The sequence below is a fragment of the Schistosoma mansoni genome, chromosome 5 (assembly GCF_000237925.1).
Source record: "Schistosoma mansoni strain Puerto Rico chromosome 5, complete genome".
Lineage (NCBI taxonomy): Eukaryota > Metazoa > Platyhelminthes > Trematoda > Strigeidida > Schistosomatidae > Schistosoma > Schistosoma mansoni.
The window spans coordinates 8,346,424-8,366,304 of record NC_031499.1 but is presented as its reverse complement, the minus strand read 5'-3'; the positions used below and the strand labels follow the sequence as shown (position 1 = coordinate 8,366,304).

The 19,881-nt window shown below is 38.0% G+C and overlaps 1 protein-coding gene across 1 annotated transcript; it reads left to right on the top strand.

Annotated features, from left to right (window-relative positions):
• Positions 1 to 1,650: 1,650 nt before the first annotated feature.
• On the top strand, positions 1,651 to 18,002 carry Smp_155180 (putative beta-taxilin; the record flags this gene model as incomplete). Its single annotated transcript, XM_018797803.1, has 5 exons — positions 1,651 to 1,713; positions 15,000 to 15,110; positions 16,099 to 16,305; positions 17,734 to 17,916; positions 17,979 to 18,002. The coding sequence occupies 5 exons, from the start codon at positions 1,651 to 1,653 to the stop codon at positions 18,000 to 18,002; spliced, it is 588 nt and encodes a 195-aa protein (XP_018652809.1).
• Positions 18,003 to 19,881: the final 1,879 nt, after the last annotated feature.

Sequence of the window (19,881 nt, the reverse complement as noted above, 5' to 3'; positions counted from 1 at the left end):
ATCCTGAGTCTTTGAGACTCGACTAGTTGTAACTTTCTGTGTACATTGGTCTATGTGACTGTGATGAATTATGCTGGCTGTAGTCTCTATAATGTATAATAATAATTAAACTGGGAGAGCATTTCAGGAAATTGGTTAACATATGAGATGCAGTGTCTGTGAGTTGCTATCAGATTTTGGTTTTCTCACTACAAAAGGCTGCAATTGACATGAAACTATGTATAGACTAGGCGATTCACATACATCTTCATTTGAATCGTTCCATATATAATTCAGTTAATGCTAGTTTGACTTCATCACGCATCATTAGGCATTGTACAGCGGGAACCTAATTTATTAAACGTATTAGTTCCTGCGGAAACATTGTATTGTTGACAAAATGTATGTTTGTGTTAAATGCTGATTTAGCTTGTATATCATAGCATCAATAAACTTAAAAAGTTACATTGCATATATACTTAGCACGATCGAAATCCTAAAACAATTTTGCCGAAATTGGATCTTGCTTGTAACGTGGACGCGTCGCATCTTTGAAAAATATTTTGCAGACTACACTGAATATCTGAACAAATGAATTGATATACAGTTTTGAAGGTTTTATTTACTAAACAACCCTGCTTGAGATGCATATTGTGAAACAGTAACTTTTCTAACCGCTAGACTATGCCTGAAAAATGACATGTACCTATCCTAGCAGAAATATATAATATCATATCATTAAATTAACATCTCACACACCCAGGAACTGGTTGACACATTGCATGTTGCCTTTGGTTCATTACTACTTGTCACAACTGGTCTTATATACGTCTGATCTATTGTATGATCTAATTCCTGAAAATAAATCAGGCTACTTTTGCTATTTTGCTGGATGATTCGCTGTTTTGTACCTAACATACATACATTTTCAATCAGACTAGCCCTATACATTTCAACTGAACCACTCTTTAAGCGTTTTTGACATAAGATAATAATAATAGTAATGTATTCTGAAAATAATATTTACTGAATTTACACCAGTTTACAGGCATGATTAGATTGTTTTAAAGACCAACATTTAATGTAGAGAACAAACATGAAATATAAGAAAGTTTTATGTTTGCTGGTTTAGTAATTGATAAATAGTTTAAATATGGCATATATCACGGCAAGCCAATGCAACACCAGTTAACTTGTCATTTTTTCTTAAGTGGATAGCCTGATGTTTAATCAACGTTGTTCTGTAGGGTTATTTCCAGTGCCAGAGCGAGTTATTGATAATTATCTACAACTAGAGTAAGTAAGATTAAAGCAAAGAGCACGGAACAACAAAACAATGATAGCAAGTAAGAGGTTAAACACTTAAAGTTCCGATAATCTCACTTGTAAAGTAAGATACACTTGCAGGCGCTAGAGCATTTAATGCATTTTCAGAGGAGCAAAAGGCATTAATGGATCGAACAAACAATGGGAGAGAGTTTAACGTACGGATAGTTTTAGGTAAATTATTCCAGAGCCTAGAAAACTTACAGGCAAAGTAATTCATAGAGAGAGAAGATCTAGAATATGTTTGTTTCGCTAAAGGATACAATTAAAAGCTTTATACTAGAACGTGCTACTATGAAAAAGTGTGTAGTTTACAGACGAAGTGTATTAGATTCAAAAAGTTATATGGTACCTCACGGTTCTAATTGCCTTTGCCACATATTTGTCAATATCACTAAGCTAACTACAGTAAGTTCTTGTGAAAAGTGTATACTACTGTTCCTCATATTCCTAACTGTAGTTATACAAGTCGTCTCAATCCTTAAAACGTTTTTGGCCAAGCTTATTTTCAAGATTTTATACTCCTCACCAACCTTCATGTTGACCTGACCTGAACATGCGTTTCATTTTATTTCTAAGTCTTTTAAATTTAACAATCATTTGAGCATCAATAATGTGTCCTAGGAAATCTGAGGAGTCGATTACGATTTTACATATCTGAATGTTCACAGTAATCCCATGCTTTTACAGTCGATCGAATAAGACGTTCAGATGCTGGGGATGGGATTCTCTGTGCGGACTTGCAGTCAAGCAGTCATCAACATACGCATGTACAAAGTTGAGGTCTCTAAACTCATCATCGATGAACCTTTAGGAAATCTGAGCAGCATTTCTTAGGCCAAAAGGCATAAGCAAAAATTCGAAGAGTCCGAAAGAAGTGATGATAGCGGTTTTTGGAATATCGTCAGTAGCCATAGAGATCTGGTTATAGACCTTAATCAAGTAGATTTTCCAAAAGACAGTTGTACCTTTGAAGATAGCTGTCAAATCGTGAATGTGAGGCAATGGGTAACGATCAGGAATGGTTTTTGCATTCAAACGACGATGGTCACCAGTTGGACGTCAATCGTTGCTGTTATTTTTAGGGAGCATGTGCAAAGGATATGCCCATGGGCTGTTCGACGGTCGAATGCTTAGCAACTCTATCATGTGATCAAATTCGTTTTTGGCTAACCACAGCTCTTTGGGAGCCAGTCGGCGTGCTTCCGAGAATACAGGTGGTCTCAAGGTGTAGATACGATGTTTAACGTTGTTGGTTACACACGGCGATTTCGGTTGTGGTTGGTATATTTCACAGTACTTACCAAGTAGTGGTTGATGGATGGGGTCTGTTGTGTGCCTGATTGTGACTGGGGCTAATCTACAACCGAAAAAAGAGGTTACGCAAACAGATAACTGAGTGTTTCCATCTACGAGCCTACGTTTGCATGTATCAGTGAGTAGGTTGTGGTGTTGTAGGAGATCTATACCAACAATTGGCATAGAAACATCTGCAACAACGAAGATCCAATGAATGGGTTTGCGCAAACCCACGTTAAAGCAAACTTAAGTTTTACCACATGTGGCGATTGGCTTCCCGTTTGCCACATGCAAATTTCAAACAGATTCTTGAAGCCGGTCGTCTGAATTTGCATGAAGATTGCTAACGTATGCGCTAGTATCGACGAGGTAGTGAAATTTCGTTGTTACATCTAAGACCTATAACAGACGGCTATGTTCGCCGGCTACAGTTGCCGTTAAGGCGTGGCGGCTGGGAAGTTTTCCGCAATGTTTTTCGTGTCGGTCGATTTTGGGTTCGGTTAATTGCAGGGTTGTCTGCAATTTCTCCTCCTCATACTGGTTATGTTACCAACATCAGTCGGGGTTATCCGTCTCTCGTGGTCTAGAGACAGATCGCGCAGTTTGCAACCGTTTCGGTCGTTAAGAAATCGAGGATAACGTGTAAGTGTATGACATAATACCGTAATGTCATTCTGGGTCGTTTATGCTTTTTCTTTGACTGAAATCACCTCATCATTAGATGACCACGTGATTTCCAAGATGTGGTCGGCAGATGCAGCCAGTTCATCTACGGAGAGATAAATACTGCTGAGGAAATTCAAAAAAGACAAATTGTCCGAATAGATCGCCATCGAAAGTTCTTTGGCCAATCACCCCTCTCATTCTTACAACATATCTGTCGCAGAACCATATCGCAGGTCGATACTATTAAGGGGTTGTCGATCGAATAGATATCAGCGTTTCAGAATCAACCAATTCAGGGTTTCGTAAGGTTCCAAAACCTCAGTAGTAAACATGCAATTGTAACGTATCTGTTGAAATCGCGCGACAGTGCTTTTACTACCGCGGGGAACTGTGCGCGTGGATCAGTCATGCCGCGCTCGTAGAAGTCGGCTCCTGCGTGGCAGAACTAGGCTGCGATACTGTCCGGACAAAAAGGCATTAGCTGAAATGAGGGTGGTATGAGTGTCTTGATCATAAGTAGCTCAGAAGTCTGTTATGTCGTGGTGAATTTAAAGTGTAGAAATGTACGACGGAGAAAATATCCCAAATTACGAAAAATATATCACATTATACAAAAAATTAAAGCAAAGCAATGATTTATGAAACTCCGCCTGTAGCTCTTCTAGAGTTACTGCCGGTCCCAAGCCCGAGTAAATGAGGAGGGTTGGGCATCGGATTAGCGACCCCATCCCGTAGAAAAGCTAACTTGCTAAAAAAACGCTAACCAAAATAAATGATTCAAACCATTTAAACTCTGCCCTGGGAGTTGAAGGAATAATTGTGACGTCTCATGATGAAAGCCGAAATTCTTCGGAAGTCACGAGACCGATGCACCTTCTAACAACCAGAGCAACACTCTTTATAGGTACATGGAACGTCCGGACAATGTGGGAGACGTAATGCAATTGGACGACATGAACTAGGAGAGAAAAATGAAAATGGGGAGAGACTTGCAAACTTATGTGCATTCAACAAATCGGTTATAGGCGGCACAATATTCCCACACAAACGCATAAACAAAGCTACATGGATCTCACCGGACCAAACCACAGAGAACCAGATAGACCACATCTGTATCAACAAAAAATTCCGAAGATCAATGGAAGATGTGAGAACCCGGAGAGAAGCTGACATAGCTTCAGATCACCACCTGGTTGTGGCCAAGATGAGACTGAAGCTAAAGTAAGACTGGACAACTGGACAAACAGTACTACAAAGGTTCAATACAGCCTTCCTTCGAGATATTGACAAGCTCCATGAATTCAAGATAACTCTCAACAACAGGTTTCAGGCTCTACAGGATCTACTGAAAGAACAAGAAATTACTTTCGAGGACAACTGGAAAGGGATCAAAGAAGCACTAACTTCAATGTGTCAGGAGGTTCTTGGTCCTAAGAAGCATCATCACAAGGAATGGATCTCTATGGGAACCTTGGACAAAATTCAAGAAAGGAAGAACAAGAAACTAGCAATTAACAACAGCCGAACACGAGCATAGAAAGTCAAAGCACAAGCAAACTACGCAGAAGCAAACAGGGAAGTGAAGAAAAGCATTAAAGCCGACAAGCAGAAATATATGGGAGAACTAGCAACGGCGGTGTAAAAAGCTGCAAGAGAAGGGAATATGAAACAACTATATGATACAACGAAGAAATTGGCAGGGAGATATATCAAACCAGAGAGACCAGTCAAGGACAAAGAAGGAAAGACAATCATGGACATCCAAGTACAGAGGAAAATATGGGTAGAATACTTCGAGGTATGGCTTAATAGACCAGCCCCATTGAATCCACCGAACATCGAAGCAGCACATACAAACCTTCCAATAGATGTCACTCCACCAACGATCGAAGAAGTCAAGATGGCCATCAGACAAATGAAAAGTGGGAAGGCGGCAGGACCTGACAATATACCAGCAGAAGCACTGAAGTCAGACATTGAAATAACTTCAAACATGATTCACCTTCTATTCAAGAAGATTTGAGAAGAGGAACAATTGCCAATGGACTGGAAAGAAGGATATCTCATCAAGATACCAAAGAAAGGAGATCTGAGCAAATGTGAGAACTACAGAGGCATCAGTTTGTTATCAGTACCAGGAAAAGTTTCAACAGAGTGCTGCTGAATCGGATGAAAGACGCAGTAGACGCCGAACTCAGGGATCATCAGGCTGGATTCCGTAAGGATCGGTCGTGCACAGACCAGATTGAGACACTACGGATCATCGTGTAACGATCAGTTGAGTGGAACTCATCACTATACGTCAACTTTATTGACTATGAGAAGGCGTTTGACAGCGTGGACAGGAGAACATTATGGAAACTACTTCGACACTATGAAGTTCCTGAAAAGATTGTCAACATTATCCAAAACTCATACGATGGACTACAGTGCAAAGTGGTGCATGGAGGACAGCTGACAGATGCATTTCCAGTAAGGACCGGAGTCAGACAAGGCTGTCTACTCTTCCCATTCCTCTTCTTTCTGGTGATTGACTGGATTATGAAGAATTCGACATCTGAAGGGAAATACGGAATACAATGGACTTCTCAGAATTACTTAGATGATTTGGACTTCGCAGATGACCTAGCCCTCCTCTCTCATACACACGAACAAATGCAGATGAAGACAGCAAATGTAGCAGCAGCCTCCGCATCGATAGGCCTCCACATTCACAAAGGAAAAAGCAAGATTCTCAAATGCAACACGGAGAACACCAACCCAATCACACTTGATGGCGAAACTCTGGAAGAGGTGGAAACATTCACGTACCTGGGGAGCATCGTTGATAAACAAGGGGGATCGGATGCAGATGAAAGGCGAGGATCGGCATACCAAGGACAGCATTTCTACAATTGAAGAACATATGGAACTCAAAACAACTCTCACCCAATTTCAAGGTCAGAATCTTTAGTACGAACGTCAAGACAGTCCTACTGTACGGAGCTGAAACGTGGAGAACTACTACGACCATTATCAGGAAGGTACAAGTATTTATCAACAGCTGTCTATGCAAAATACTCAACATCCATTGGCCGGATACTATCAACAACAGCGTTTTGTGGGAGAGGACAAACCAGTTTCCAGCTAGACAGGATATTAGGAAAAGATTTTGGAAGTCGATTGGACATACACTAAGGAAATCACCAATGTGCATTACAAGGCAATTCGTAATTTGGAATCCGGAAGGGAAGTGGAAAAGATGAAGACCGAAGAACACATTATGCCGGGAAATAGAAGCAGATATGAAAAGGATGAATAAAAACTGGAAAAAACTTGAAAGGAAAGCTCAGGACAGAGTTGGATGGAGAATGCTGGTGAGCGGCCTATGCTCCTCGATGAGAGGCAACAGGCATAAGTAAGTCAGTAAGTAAGTAAGTAATGATTTATGAAGTTCCGAAAAGAAACAGATTCACTGTTTGTTGGTTGGCTTGACAAATCACGTCAATCTCACCAATAACGATACCTCAGGTATTGTAGCTTGACAACACTACCAGTAACACCATCGATAATTGAATCGCGCCAAAAAAGTAACATTTAAAGTCAGAAACGAAGAGGTTGGAAGATATATTTGATGGATTGTCACTACATCGAGAAGTGACTAATCTAAACTGGCTAGCGATCGCGGGAGACGTTGAGTACGCCGTTTCAACTCGTGATCTGGTGCGAATGCCTGACCGAGCGCCTTCAGCTAGTTGAGTTCATTAAAATTAATGTGGTCAGCATCCAATGTCAAACGCTTACAGAGCTATTTATTTTGGGGATTTATTTACGGCTACAAGATAAAATATCTGGTCAAGGAGGAGGCAATGGAATCTCTTCAATTTGATTCCGCGACAGAATTTTCAATATCCTTATACATATTTCGATAGAAGACACTGTCGAAATTACCTCTGAACCATTCAAAAAGACGACTGATGGCTAGTTTGACACTACATCAGACTTGCTTTTGATTATTTCAAGTTTGAGAAGGACCAAACCGATGGTCTTTACTTCTGTTGGGAATGTTAACACAGACTTGTTTTCTAATTAGTCTTTGTGAATATTCGCTCTCATAATTGCACAAATACGATTATTGACCGTAACATCTTTTTTGAAAAACGTGACTTCGTAACTTTCATACCCGTTTGTGAACACACATAGCATGACCCATCAATTATCACTCAGAAACGCATTGCCGCACACATAGGCTATTCTACTTTTCGGACAGACCAATTTATTCATTCCTCTAAAGCCACAATTTGACCTTTTCACTTATTCACTTATTAACCCCGATTGTTTCCATGTGATCGTATATGTGTTATTTGCTTTCCCTATTCATTACGTGTGTGTAATATTTTTTGATCGGAATATAAACGTTGAGTAACGCTTGGCTAAATTGGACTGGTTAACTCGTCTTCTCAGCTGAGCGTCATTTCGTTTCGTTTCACTCTCTCCTCCTTGCTTTCTCAACTTCCTTTCTCTGATTGTATGTTCACATCTCTGAGTGTACGAAATATAAGCATTCAAACTCCATTCACATATTTGGCCTACTTGATTCCATTATTCGCCAACGTGAATAAGGTCGATAATTATATACGAGGGTATATGAGATGTACATTTCAGTAACAATCATTTATCTAGTCATCAAGCGACTTAACTGGAGTTAGTTATCGAGCGAACAAACTTCCGATTATGTCAGGACCCTTTATAGAAGTTGAAAGGCAGATTTAAAGAAACAGTGATCCAGTTTATACCGTACAACGTTTAGTGTTTGGTGGGACGGAACATTTTGTTGTCGCGGTAAAAACGTCAATTGCGCTACTGACAAGTTCTAAATCATAGATGGTTGATAAGAGCGAAGTTTCAGCTACTCAGGATGTAGAGACACATCACGACAGTAAACAAAAGAAAAAACGAAACAAATTCATAGGTGATATAATGGAGCCTAACTTTTCACTTTAGCATTTAGATTTGACACTTAAGGAACTTCCCCAAAGTGCTTCGAGTGATGTCAAGTTCGAATATATATGTCAGAAATACTATGAACTTTATCAAGATCAGAAAGAAAACTCTTCAAAAAACAAACAATTTGAACAGAGTATTCAACAGGTAGGTCTAGCTGTTCACATGGTCCAAACTGCCTGTTAGATTAAACTGTAGTTACCGAAGTAACAGGGGCCACCGCTTATTAATAGGATAAAAATTTGGTGAGACTATGATTCATGGTCGACCTATGAGCGACGCTGACTGACCTTGGGAGTGTCAACCTAATGACCCGGACCAAATGAGTGTTATAAACCTGTGTGAGGAATTCGGATTAATATTTACTGATGGTAGTTAGGGTTAGGAGTTAGATTCTGGGTGATCATCACGAACTGACACCAGCTATAATGGCAAAACCTTTATTATCCTAGTGGATGAGTGGTAGTTAGAGTTAGGAATGAGATTTCGGGTCTTTATCACAAACCGACACCAGCCATAATGTCATAATTGTATTTATCCAAATGGCTGAGTGAATTTCGCACCAAAATCTGACACCTGTCATCCTAAATTTGGTTGGTTCGTCCATGAATTATAGTCTCGCCTTAACTGACCTCATATTACAATGCGAAAATTGCCTTGAAAACGTCTAGCTTATCGGGGTTAAATTAGGATTGTATGTTAGTGTGAGGGATTCGGATTAGAGTGTAAATGTGGACGTTACGGATGATAATTAGATCTAAGGTTCTTATCACGAACTGACATCAGCTATTATGCCAAAATACTATTTGACCTAGTGGATAAATGAATTCCATGTTAAAATCTAAGATCTGAAGTCCTAAATCTGATTGACTCGTCCATAAACTATAGTTTTGCCTCCATAAATTATATTCTCATCAATACTTTTGTGTGCTAAGACTTGAGCGGTATGCGAAGTAGTGTTCGTGATGCGATTCTTTCCCTCGAAATGCAAAATGTCATTTCAGGATTGGGTTTCATCGGCACCTGAACTAATGATAGGGAGTGAAGTAGATGAGCGTGTTGACAGCTTCACTTATCTTGGGAGTCTCATCAGCCCTTGTGGTCTGGTGTGTGACAAAATCTCAGCACGGATACAGAAGGCTCGTCTAGCTTTCGCCAACTTGCGCCATTTATGGCGTAGGCGAGATATCCGTCTAACAATAAAAGGACGGGTTTACTGTGCAGCAGTTCGTTCAGTCCTACTTTATGGCAGTGAAACATGGCCGATAAGAGTAGAGGATATTCGTAGGCTACTAGTGTTCGATCATAGGTGTCTTCGACGCATTGCTCGTATATCCTGGGACCACCGGGTAAGTAATGCAGTTGTTAGGAAACGGGTTTATTTATTATTTATTTTATTTAAACACATATATATTGGTACAAAAGGGCACCAGGTACATATGCGCCACACTATTGTGTGTACGGGTACTAGGTAAGGATGGTAAATCGATTGATGAAGTAGGGAAACTTCATCAGTTGAGGTGGCTGGGACATGTGTTACGTATGCCCAACCACCGACTGTCCCGACGTGCAATGATTTATGGTGTAGGAGTAGGTTGGAAGAAAGCTAGGGGTGGCCAGACCAAAACATGGCATAAATCCATGAAGTCGCTGACAAGTGGACTGGGGCATGTTGGTAGGTGTAGACTATCTGGTTGGTATTCGCGAGATGATAGCAATCGATGGTTAGAGACCTTGAATGACATTGCTCAAAATCGTTTGCAATGGCGAAGGTACATCCACTCTTTGTGTTCTACCAAATTCTAATTCTCTGGATTCTTCATGTCCGTATCGTTTTTCTCTTTCCAAATTTATTTCACCGGAATATACTCCTTCAATAACACCTTCAATCCCTTATCTTTCACATAATACTTATACTCTTGCTACTTCTACCACTACGGGATTTTAATCGACAACTTCATCTCTGTGCTAATGTGGTATGGCAACTCGAACTGATGTACGTCCGTACGAAGTTCTACGTTGTGACTGACTGACTGACTGAAGTAGTTTTCTCCTAATTAATAGAGAGTTTGATGGCATTACACGTTCTTCTCAAAGTTTTTCGTTGTGACCGAACTAAACATTTATTAATGTATTGCCATGGGTCGACTTTCTGGAATCCATGTGTTCGAAATCGCTTGGAGTGTTTAATAGTATGATCTTGTAATTGAAGTGAACTAGAGTGTGTCTATTATAGCGATAAAATGAATCCATTATTAATCTTCGCAAGTTTGCGACAAGCTTTACTTTAGTGCTAAATATCTTGAAAGCTATTTGGTAAATATTAGTGTACATTTCTTTTAATAGGTTAGTTTCAAATTACGGAATATAAATCATTTATTGTTTGTTAAGTTGACGGTTATATCATGGACTGAATTCAAAGCTCTAGCTTTTTGAAACTAGGAAAATTTAGTTTATTTGTCAATTCACCATCCTTAAATGCCTCTGTCAGCCTATGTATCTCAACAAACACGCTTACACCGTTAGATCTACGTTCATGTCAATACTACTAAATGTAGAATGACCATTTTATTAACATCTGTTAGTTCGGCTATTACATCATAAACATACCAGCACCATATTTAATTGAGCACGATACTAGGCATAATCGAGCGTGATTAGTTTGAATTTGGGATGAGAGATAGATACCAAACTGTTTCTTACATAAATAAAAGTGTTCACACTCCTGGGTGTCTTTAAATTTAATCTTGTGACAATTAATCTTCTGATCGGGATGATTATGTGCTGTTCTCTTTTTGTTATACTTTTTTATTGGTACACCTTTTTACGAGACCTTTCTCAGTTAATCTTTCGTACCAAGTTTGTGCCTTTAAAATGTTTTGTTTCATAGAGTAAGTACGAGGTTGGTACGTATTTACATGGTTTCAAAGTTACTATTGGTTATAATGGCTTCCTTCCAGGTACTTTTTATAAAGACAGCTATTTGATCTACCATGTAGGGATTATAGTCTTATTGTATAAAAACACTAAAATCACTCGTACTCGTTGAACGAAGATAATGCACATAAAGCATCAATAACATTTGTCCTAGCACATTAGCTTTGTGTAATTTCTCCCATTGTCATGGTCTTAGGCTTACTATATTCTACTCTTACCTTTACAAAATTGTCTTACTTTAATCACATTTCATTGTTTCAAAGGTTATTTCCACTCGGAATTCTTTATGTTTATTTAAACATTCAACTTAGTAGCACTCAAGTTTGCGTCACTCACCCTGAATAACTATTCTATTATAACTATGTAATAAAGTTTTACAGTATAACTCACAGTTTGACAAACAATTTATTCAGTCAGTTATTATTAACTTAGAGCGTGGCAGGAGTATGTGTCGACCTGGATTGTCACACTTTGTTTCTGTATACGGAAAGAAAACAAGATAGGAAGCATTAAATGAGTCATAATACCAGAAATGAAAATCGGAACATATGTGTCACAGTTTAAAGGGAATAAATATGATCCAAGGATGAAAAGAAAGGAATTGCACTTAACGTAATTTTAAGGGAATATAGAAAACAAATGCAACTGCACCTTCGCAACTAACTTTACGCCATCTCAACTGCCTCTGACCATTGGTTCCGTGAATCGCTTTAGCCTCAATCAGTAATTTTACATCCAACTACGTAGCTTAGACCAATAGTCAACGATGTGGACTAATATCATGTCTTTCTTTACTCATTTGTAGCTATTTCTGCTGAGGAAATCCAAAGTATTACTCGAAAAAGTTCAGAGGGGCCCTGAAACGCTGGGAAACAGTTTATCCATTCAGTGTTGAGTATAGGTATCCTGGGAACATCTTTAAAGTAAAGAGTTATTTGCCATATTTTCGATTTCAAAACAATGATCGTTGTCAATTGCAAATGATATTTTCCAGTAGTGAGACTTCAACAAATTGGGCATTCATAAAGGACTGGTTGTTGATTGCAGTTGTTACAAAGTCATATATACACGATACTGTTAATTCACGAACTCAATGTAGTAAACTCTAGTGAAACTAAGCAGTTTTTATTGAATGAAAACAATTACGTGGGTATCAAAAGCCGTATTTTTTATTTTGTCAACAATGTACATCAATTATTAAGTGAACAATCATGAAAGTGTTATGTAGTTCCATGAAACAGTTTCCAATTCATTGGAATGATTAACACAATATAAGACGTATTTGAATACAAACAAAATGAAAATAACAATGTCAGCATGATGAAAGTAAGTGATAAGACGTTTTTGTGATTCATGGATTGTATTTCTTCCTCCTGTATAACCACAGACAAATGACACAGACAATGCATACAACGAAAAAAACGACAACAAGTGGTATAACAATGTACAGGGAATTGATTGAATTTCTTTGTTCTTTGTTTTCAGTCATTCTTTCAGTAATATTCTGGAAAAAATGGAATAGTATAATAACAAAATGTCTAATACTTACCAATTGATATTCAGTTGTTTGAGTGGTTTTGGTCAATTCATTTGTTAAGTCAGGTTCGGTGATACCTGTCGTTGGTTCTCCGTGATATGGAAGTGTTGGCTCACTCGAAGCGTCGACAATCGAACTACTCTGAGGAAGGAAACATTTGAAATATTACTAAATATATAATATTTACCAAATATGATTCGGTTATTTGAGTGGTTTTGGTCAATTCATTTGTTAAGTCAGGTTCAGTGATATCTGTCGTTGTTTCTCTTTGATTGATAAGTGTTGCTTCATTGGAAGCGTCAATGTAGGTAATGTTTAGGGATACGTATTGTTTGGCCTTTCCAACTCGGACGACTACGGCTTGTATTATTGTCATTTGGTTCTCTTCTTACATCTATTTTCATGCACATAGCATTAGCAATAATTATTTGGTCGTTCAGCCATATCCCAGCAACGCTACGGGAAAACACGTAGATTTTTTTAGCCTACGTGTCATACTTTCATGTGCTGTTTCACTATCGCACACTATTACAGATTGGGTTTTCGCAAAATATATTTGGCCCTTGGTTCAAGAACTTGCCAAAAGTGAATATTTGACCTATACGTTCATGCGCAGGTCTGAAATCACTTTAATTTGGCGTTTGTGAAAACCAATCAAGCGTTAAATGATTATATATTCTAACGTCTCAGAGACTATTTTAGTCAAACTGATTCCTAGTGTACCTATTAATGGAAGATTTGAGTTCTTTTTACTGAACTGTGATGATCAGCGTTCACAAACAGTGTGACGTAATCATATGTAGCTTCCAGACTTTAGCTAATACCTTAATTAATAATACTACTGAAACTAAATCACTGTCTTTAAAAATCTCTGAAAATAGTTCATCAAACCTAGCTACTCTTTGTCTTAAGTCAGTTATGCTTCTCCTTCGTTGAAAATTAGAATCATGATATCAATCTCTAGTTCAGGTTGTTGATGACTAGTGAATAATTGAGAAATAACTAAAGGATAGTCTGTCTGTTAAGTTATTTTATTCTTCATCTCGGTCACCTAGTCTAATGGCAGACCAAGATAACACTTTTTTGTTGATAAACGTATAATTTATTACGTATTTCCATACTGAATTAAATTTTTTTCTTACAACGTAATGATGATTGTCAAATTAGTCATTCTTCTTGATATGATGTGCAAAGACTTAATTAGTCGAAGCCCGAATGACGTGCATAATCGATTTGTTTTCCCAATCGTCTCTGTTATATAATTACATTTTATAAAGAATTAATCGCATAAGTCATATCCATTACTTACTTACTTACGCCTGTTACTCCCAATGGAGTATAGGCCGCCGACCAGCTTTCTCCAACCCACTCTGTCCTGGGCCTTCTTTTCTAGTTCTATCCAGTTTTTGTTCTTTCTTATCATGTCTGTCTCTATTTCTCGGCGTAATGTGTTCTTTGGTCTTCCTCTTCTCCTTTGGCCTTCAGGATTCCATGTGAGGGCTTGTCATATATAAGTTATATCTATTGGTTATAGATAATTCATTTTACTATGTAAATCTGTGTGCATACAATAAGCTATTTGCCAATTGCTACTCAGCTTAACGTATACAAATCTGATTGTTAATTAGTGTATTCCGATATCCATTTTAACTTATTTTAGGCATTAAATAAATCTATCGTTTTCTTGTTACTTACATTGTACTGTTTGTAAATTCAAGTAGTCAGTACCAGTTATCTAAGATTACAATAACTATCGTTTATGTGTTTTTGGAAGGGTCAATAAAATCTTCACTAATATTTGTGTTCTTGCTTGAATTGTGGAACTCTCAAATGTGATATGTCTTAATGAAAATAAAATGTGATTGGTCTCTGAGTGTGGACATTTAGGGATAGCCTACTGACTATTAGATTTAGGATATCCTTTCTCATTGGTTTACACATTAGACTCACTGAGACTGGCTGTTAGTTTGTTGGATAAAGTATTATCTAGTATATATTCTGATTCTCTATTCTGGGTCGTGAATCCTAGTTTTGATATAACGTGACTAGTCTCAGTTTCTTAATAACGTAATATCGTAGTATACCAGAGAGCTAGAGGAAGAGATACATGTTAAGCAACCCGTTATATCACAATGGTTCCCAGTTCTAAGTATTACTCTTAAATGATGATGCAATTCATTTGCCAAAAATCAATTTCTTCATTCCACTTAAATGTAAATTTTAAGACTATTCTTATGCATTGCTTATATATATTTAAATATATCCATTTAAGGTGCGCGTTGAACGTGATCAACTCCAGAATGAACGTAATCGTCTAATTCTACAAAAGGATAAACTTGAAACTTTATGTCGTGAATTACAAAAAAAAAATAAAATCATTCAGGTTGGAATTTTGTTTGTTGTTTCCTTTTTGGTTAATCATTTTGACTACAAATTTTTTTTCCGAAACCGAGAAAGGTGGAACGGAACTGGAATCTGCAGCTCAGCGGTTGAAAGTTGAACCCCTCAATCACCAAGTCACCTACCTTTTCTATCGTTAAATCATAAACTCGAACCTCATTTGACCTTTTTCGTATTACGTTTAGTTGGGTAGTATCATTAAGTTGAATGTATCTGGTTATATGACTTAATGTAGGGGACCTTAATGCATTACACTTTGAGGCACAACAACAACAACACAGTTTTCAAACTCTAATGTCCCAATGAATCAGGTATTTGTCGGAACGATAGATCTTTAATAGAGGGAAATATATGTGTTGGTTTTCCATAGTCCTCAGTAGCATAAATGATACTATGTTTGTAGGCGCATCTTTCGTGTTTGTGTTTAACACGGTTATCGTGACTAAGAGTTAGAGACGTCTGGTGACATGAATCAGAGTCGGTCTCAATCAAAATTGTGTTACAATTTCTAGTCTATGAATTAATTCTTCTTTCCCAAATCATATACTTCGACTCTTGAGGTACATGTAGTGTCTAACGCGTCTGTACATTTGGATGAGACACTGATTCCTGTATTAATTAAGAATGCACTGACCGTATGACATTGAAAATGATACCTGGCAACTGTGGCTATCAACAATCGAATTGGGGAGGCTAAGAGCATAAAAATATGAAAGCTGTTGGGTTTTAACAAACAATCAAGAAAGTAACTGTTACAAGTGTTGAGAGTATTTAACTGCAATAATAAATGGAGCGAATGTTACTGGTTTAGGTAAATACTTAAGAATATTATTTGGTAACGAATGGAACAGGTTACTGAATATTAGCAAGTAGTATGGAGTAATACACAAAAGAGTTTTGTAAAATGAGTAACAATGGATGTAGACAAAATTAACATCTACTGTTTGAAATTTATGTCCTTATTACTTCAGGAAGAAAGCTTGTCACGTGCACGTATTGAAGACGAAAAACGTCGGGAAGTTTCAGATCATTTTCAAACAAGTATAACAAGTATCCAAAATCAATTATGTGAATATCAGTCGAAAAATGTGGAATTGCGTAAAGAGAATCAAGAATTAGCTGAGAAATTGGGTGAATTTATTAAACAGCATGAGAAACGTGAAGAACATGTAGATAAGGTTAGTATGTCTAGTGGTCTGCTTTACTAATCATTATTATGCCTTAAGTAACCTATTTCACTTACCTTTTGTCTTCCTCCACCACCTTTTTTCATCGGATCTCACCAATTCGGAAATTTTTGAGTTAGCGGAAGGGATTATGTAAACACAAGCCTCATATTTAGTTCTTACTTATCACACATTAGTCCCAGTTGACACATCGTTCAAAGCAGGAGAGCACAGCTCGTCTGTTTCCGTCTAGTTGAAATTGTACAATCAAACCACTGAATTGGATATTCGTCGCAATGCGAAAAAGTACTGTATTCGATCTCTAGTGGAGACGTGGTTGCGCACTGTTCCCAATCCTCATACTTAAATAGAATATTTGTTTTAGTACTCATTGGTTTTCAAAGGTATTCTAACTGAAGCTGATCTGTTATAAATCCAACCTACAAGTTTTCGAATCGATCAAAATGCATTCTTCCTTAACTGCCTGGTTTTTTATAAGATGAATATATATGTATAAAATGCCTCAGTCACTGTTTGTCGCAAACTGTTATGTCCATTACGGTAGGAGTGAGCTGGGAAAAGATTAGGAACATCCCAAATAGAACATGGTCTCAAACCCTAAGGTCATTAACTATTAATATACGCCATGTGGGGAGGTAGTGAACTCCATTTACGGGATCCTCAAGATAATTTTATCCCATACTCAAAGCTTCTAGGTTCCTATTAGCTCAAAATTAAGAGTTTCATGGCTTCCATTGATTATTTTGTTCCAGATTGTTTCCAATCAGTTTCCTCTCGCTTCACCGAGAAATTATAATAATTGACATTGGCAAACATTTCTGGTAGGCCGTATGTTGTTGAATTGCCCCGTTGAAATTAGTTTCCAATCAACAAAGCTTAAGAATATGTTGTTTGTAAAGGATTTTCTTCTCGGTCGAGAGCTCAAGTATTGTATATGAAAACCGTCGAAACTCAACAAAAGATTAAGTAATTACATTTTGTGTACCTTAACTACTTTATACGAAATAAGTAGTTAAACTAGTTTGAAACAAATTTATATGAGACGAACAGATGACGTTACGATTAGACCTAGTTACTTCAAAGTATAAAAATCCTCTTTATGGAATCAAACTGCACTTCACACAGTAGAGACTTGAATATCTCTTTCAGTAGTTAGTTTAACTTCTGTTTTATAACTTTACTGACACAATAATATGGGTGATGAGTTTAGGGTTTTTGCACGTAGTTTGGATTCATACTCAATTCTCTTGAGACCATCTGTCAATACTACCCAGCTGCTCAAATCTAAATACTTGATATAAGGCTTCAAGGTTTATTATATTACTCATAGGAAAGGTAAACGCTTGTTCTAGTACACTCACACATACATGTATATATAGTCTTTATCATACTTCATAATATTTTCACTCATTCTTACAGCTTATGGAAACACGTAGTTTAGAATTGAAATTATCTGAAGCAAAACTAAACAAGGCACAATGTTTATTGGATCAGGAAAAAGCAAAAAGTCAACAGAAAATTCTTGCATTAGAGGAGGAAGTGAAATATTTAAAGAATCGTTTAGAAATTCAAAAAACCATCGAAGATAAATTAAAAGAACAGGTAGAATATGTGTTATCTTTTATAACATTCTTGACTTTTTCTGTGTCTTTCTTTCTTTTAAGGGCAATACACTAATCATGGTGTGAAATTCTACATTCAGTTGTCTTGAAAGTCACTCATGGTTAAATAGCTCATTGGTTACGTCTCAAACTGTGAAACTAGGCTATTGAGGTTTAGATATCACAGGAATTATCAACTCACCCGAAATTGTGGATACACCTTCTTAAGGACCATTTAAATAGCTATTTCTCACTATTAGAAATTGGTCTAAGTAGTAGATTTGAGCTGCACGATTTGTTTCTTGTTTAATTATAATATGTACTTACTTACTTACTTACTTACGCCTGTTACTCCCAATGGAGGATAGGCCGCCGACCAGCTTTCTCCAACCCACTCTGTCCTGGGCCTTCTTTCTAGTTCTATCCAGTTCTTGTTGATTCTTCTCATGTCTGTCTCTATTTCTCGGCGTAATGTGTTCTTTGGTCTTCCTCTTCTTCTTTGGCCTTCAGGATTCCATGTGAGGGCTTGTCTTGTGACGCAATTAGGTGATTTCCTCAAAGTGTGCCCAATCAACTTCCAGCGCTTCTTCCTGATTTCTTCCTCTGCTGGAATCTGGTTTGTTGTCTCCCACAGTAACTTGTTGCTGATAGTGTCTGGCCATCTGATCCGAAGTATCTTGCGTAGACAACTATTGATAAACACCTGTAACTACTGGGTGACGGCCTTCGTATTTCTACAAGTTTCTGCCTAATACAGTAGAACTGTCTTTACATTTGCACTGAAAATTCTGGTCTTGGTGTTGGTTGACAATTGTTTTCAGTTCCAGATATTCTTCAGTTGTAAATATGCTGCTCTTGCTTTGCCGATCCGCGCCCTCACATCTGCATCTGATCCACCGTGTTCATCAATGATGCCGCCCAGATATGTAAAGGTTGCCACATCTTCCAAAGCTCCTCCGACAAGCGTAATTTGATTGGTGCATGTTGTGTTGTATCGGAGAGTCTTGCTTTTCCCTTTGTTTATATTGAGACCTACTGCTGCTACATTGGTCATCTCCTGCATTTGTTGTTGCGTGTGTGATAGAAGAGCCAGATCATCCGCGAAGTCTAGATCGTCAAGCTGCATCCTGCCTGTCCACTGTATCCCGTGATTTCCTCTAGATGTTAACGTCTTCATGATCCAGTCGATCACCAGGAGAAAAAGAAAGGGTGATAGTAAGCAACCTTGTCTTACACCGGTCTTTACTTCAAACGAGTCAGTGAGTTGTCCTCCGTGGACGATTTGGCAGTTTAGTCCATCATAGGTGTTCCGTATGATATTGACTATCTTCTCAGGCACATCATAGTTTCGAATAAGCCTCCATAGTGTTGTCCTGTCCACACTACTAAATACTTTCTCGTGGTCAATGAAGTTGATGTAGAGTGATGGATACCATCCAATCGATTGTTCCACAATGATCCGTAGAGTTGCGATTTGGTCTGTACACGATCTATCCTTACGAAATCCAGCTTGTTGGTGTCGAAGTTGGGCGTCTTCGGAGTCCTTCATTCTGTTTAACAACACTCTGTTGAAGACTTTTTCTGGTATTGAAAGAAGAGTGATGACCCTGTAGTTATCACACTTGCTGAGATCGGCTTTCTTTGGTATCCTGATCAGATGTTCCTCTTTCCAGTCTGTTGATACTTCTTCTTCATCCCAAATCCTACTGAAGAGAATGTGGAGTATCTTGGCAGTTGCTGCTACATCTGCTTTCAATGCGTCTTCTGGAATGTTATCTGGTCCTGTTGCTTTGCCGCTCTTGATTCGTCTGATGGCCATGCTGATCTCTTCAATTGTTGGTGGTCCAACATCGATTGGGCGGTCCGTGAGTGCTGCTTCGATGTTGGGTGGGTTCATTGAAGCCGGTCGATCTAAGAGTTCTTTGAAGTGTTCTACCCACCTGTTTCATTGTTGGTGATTACCTTG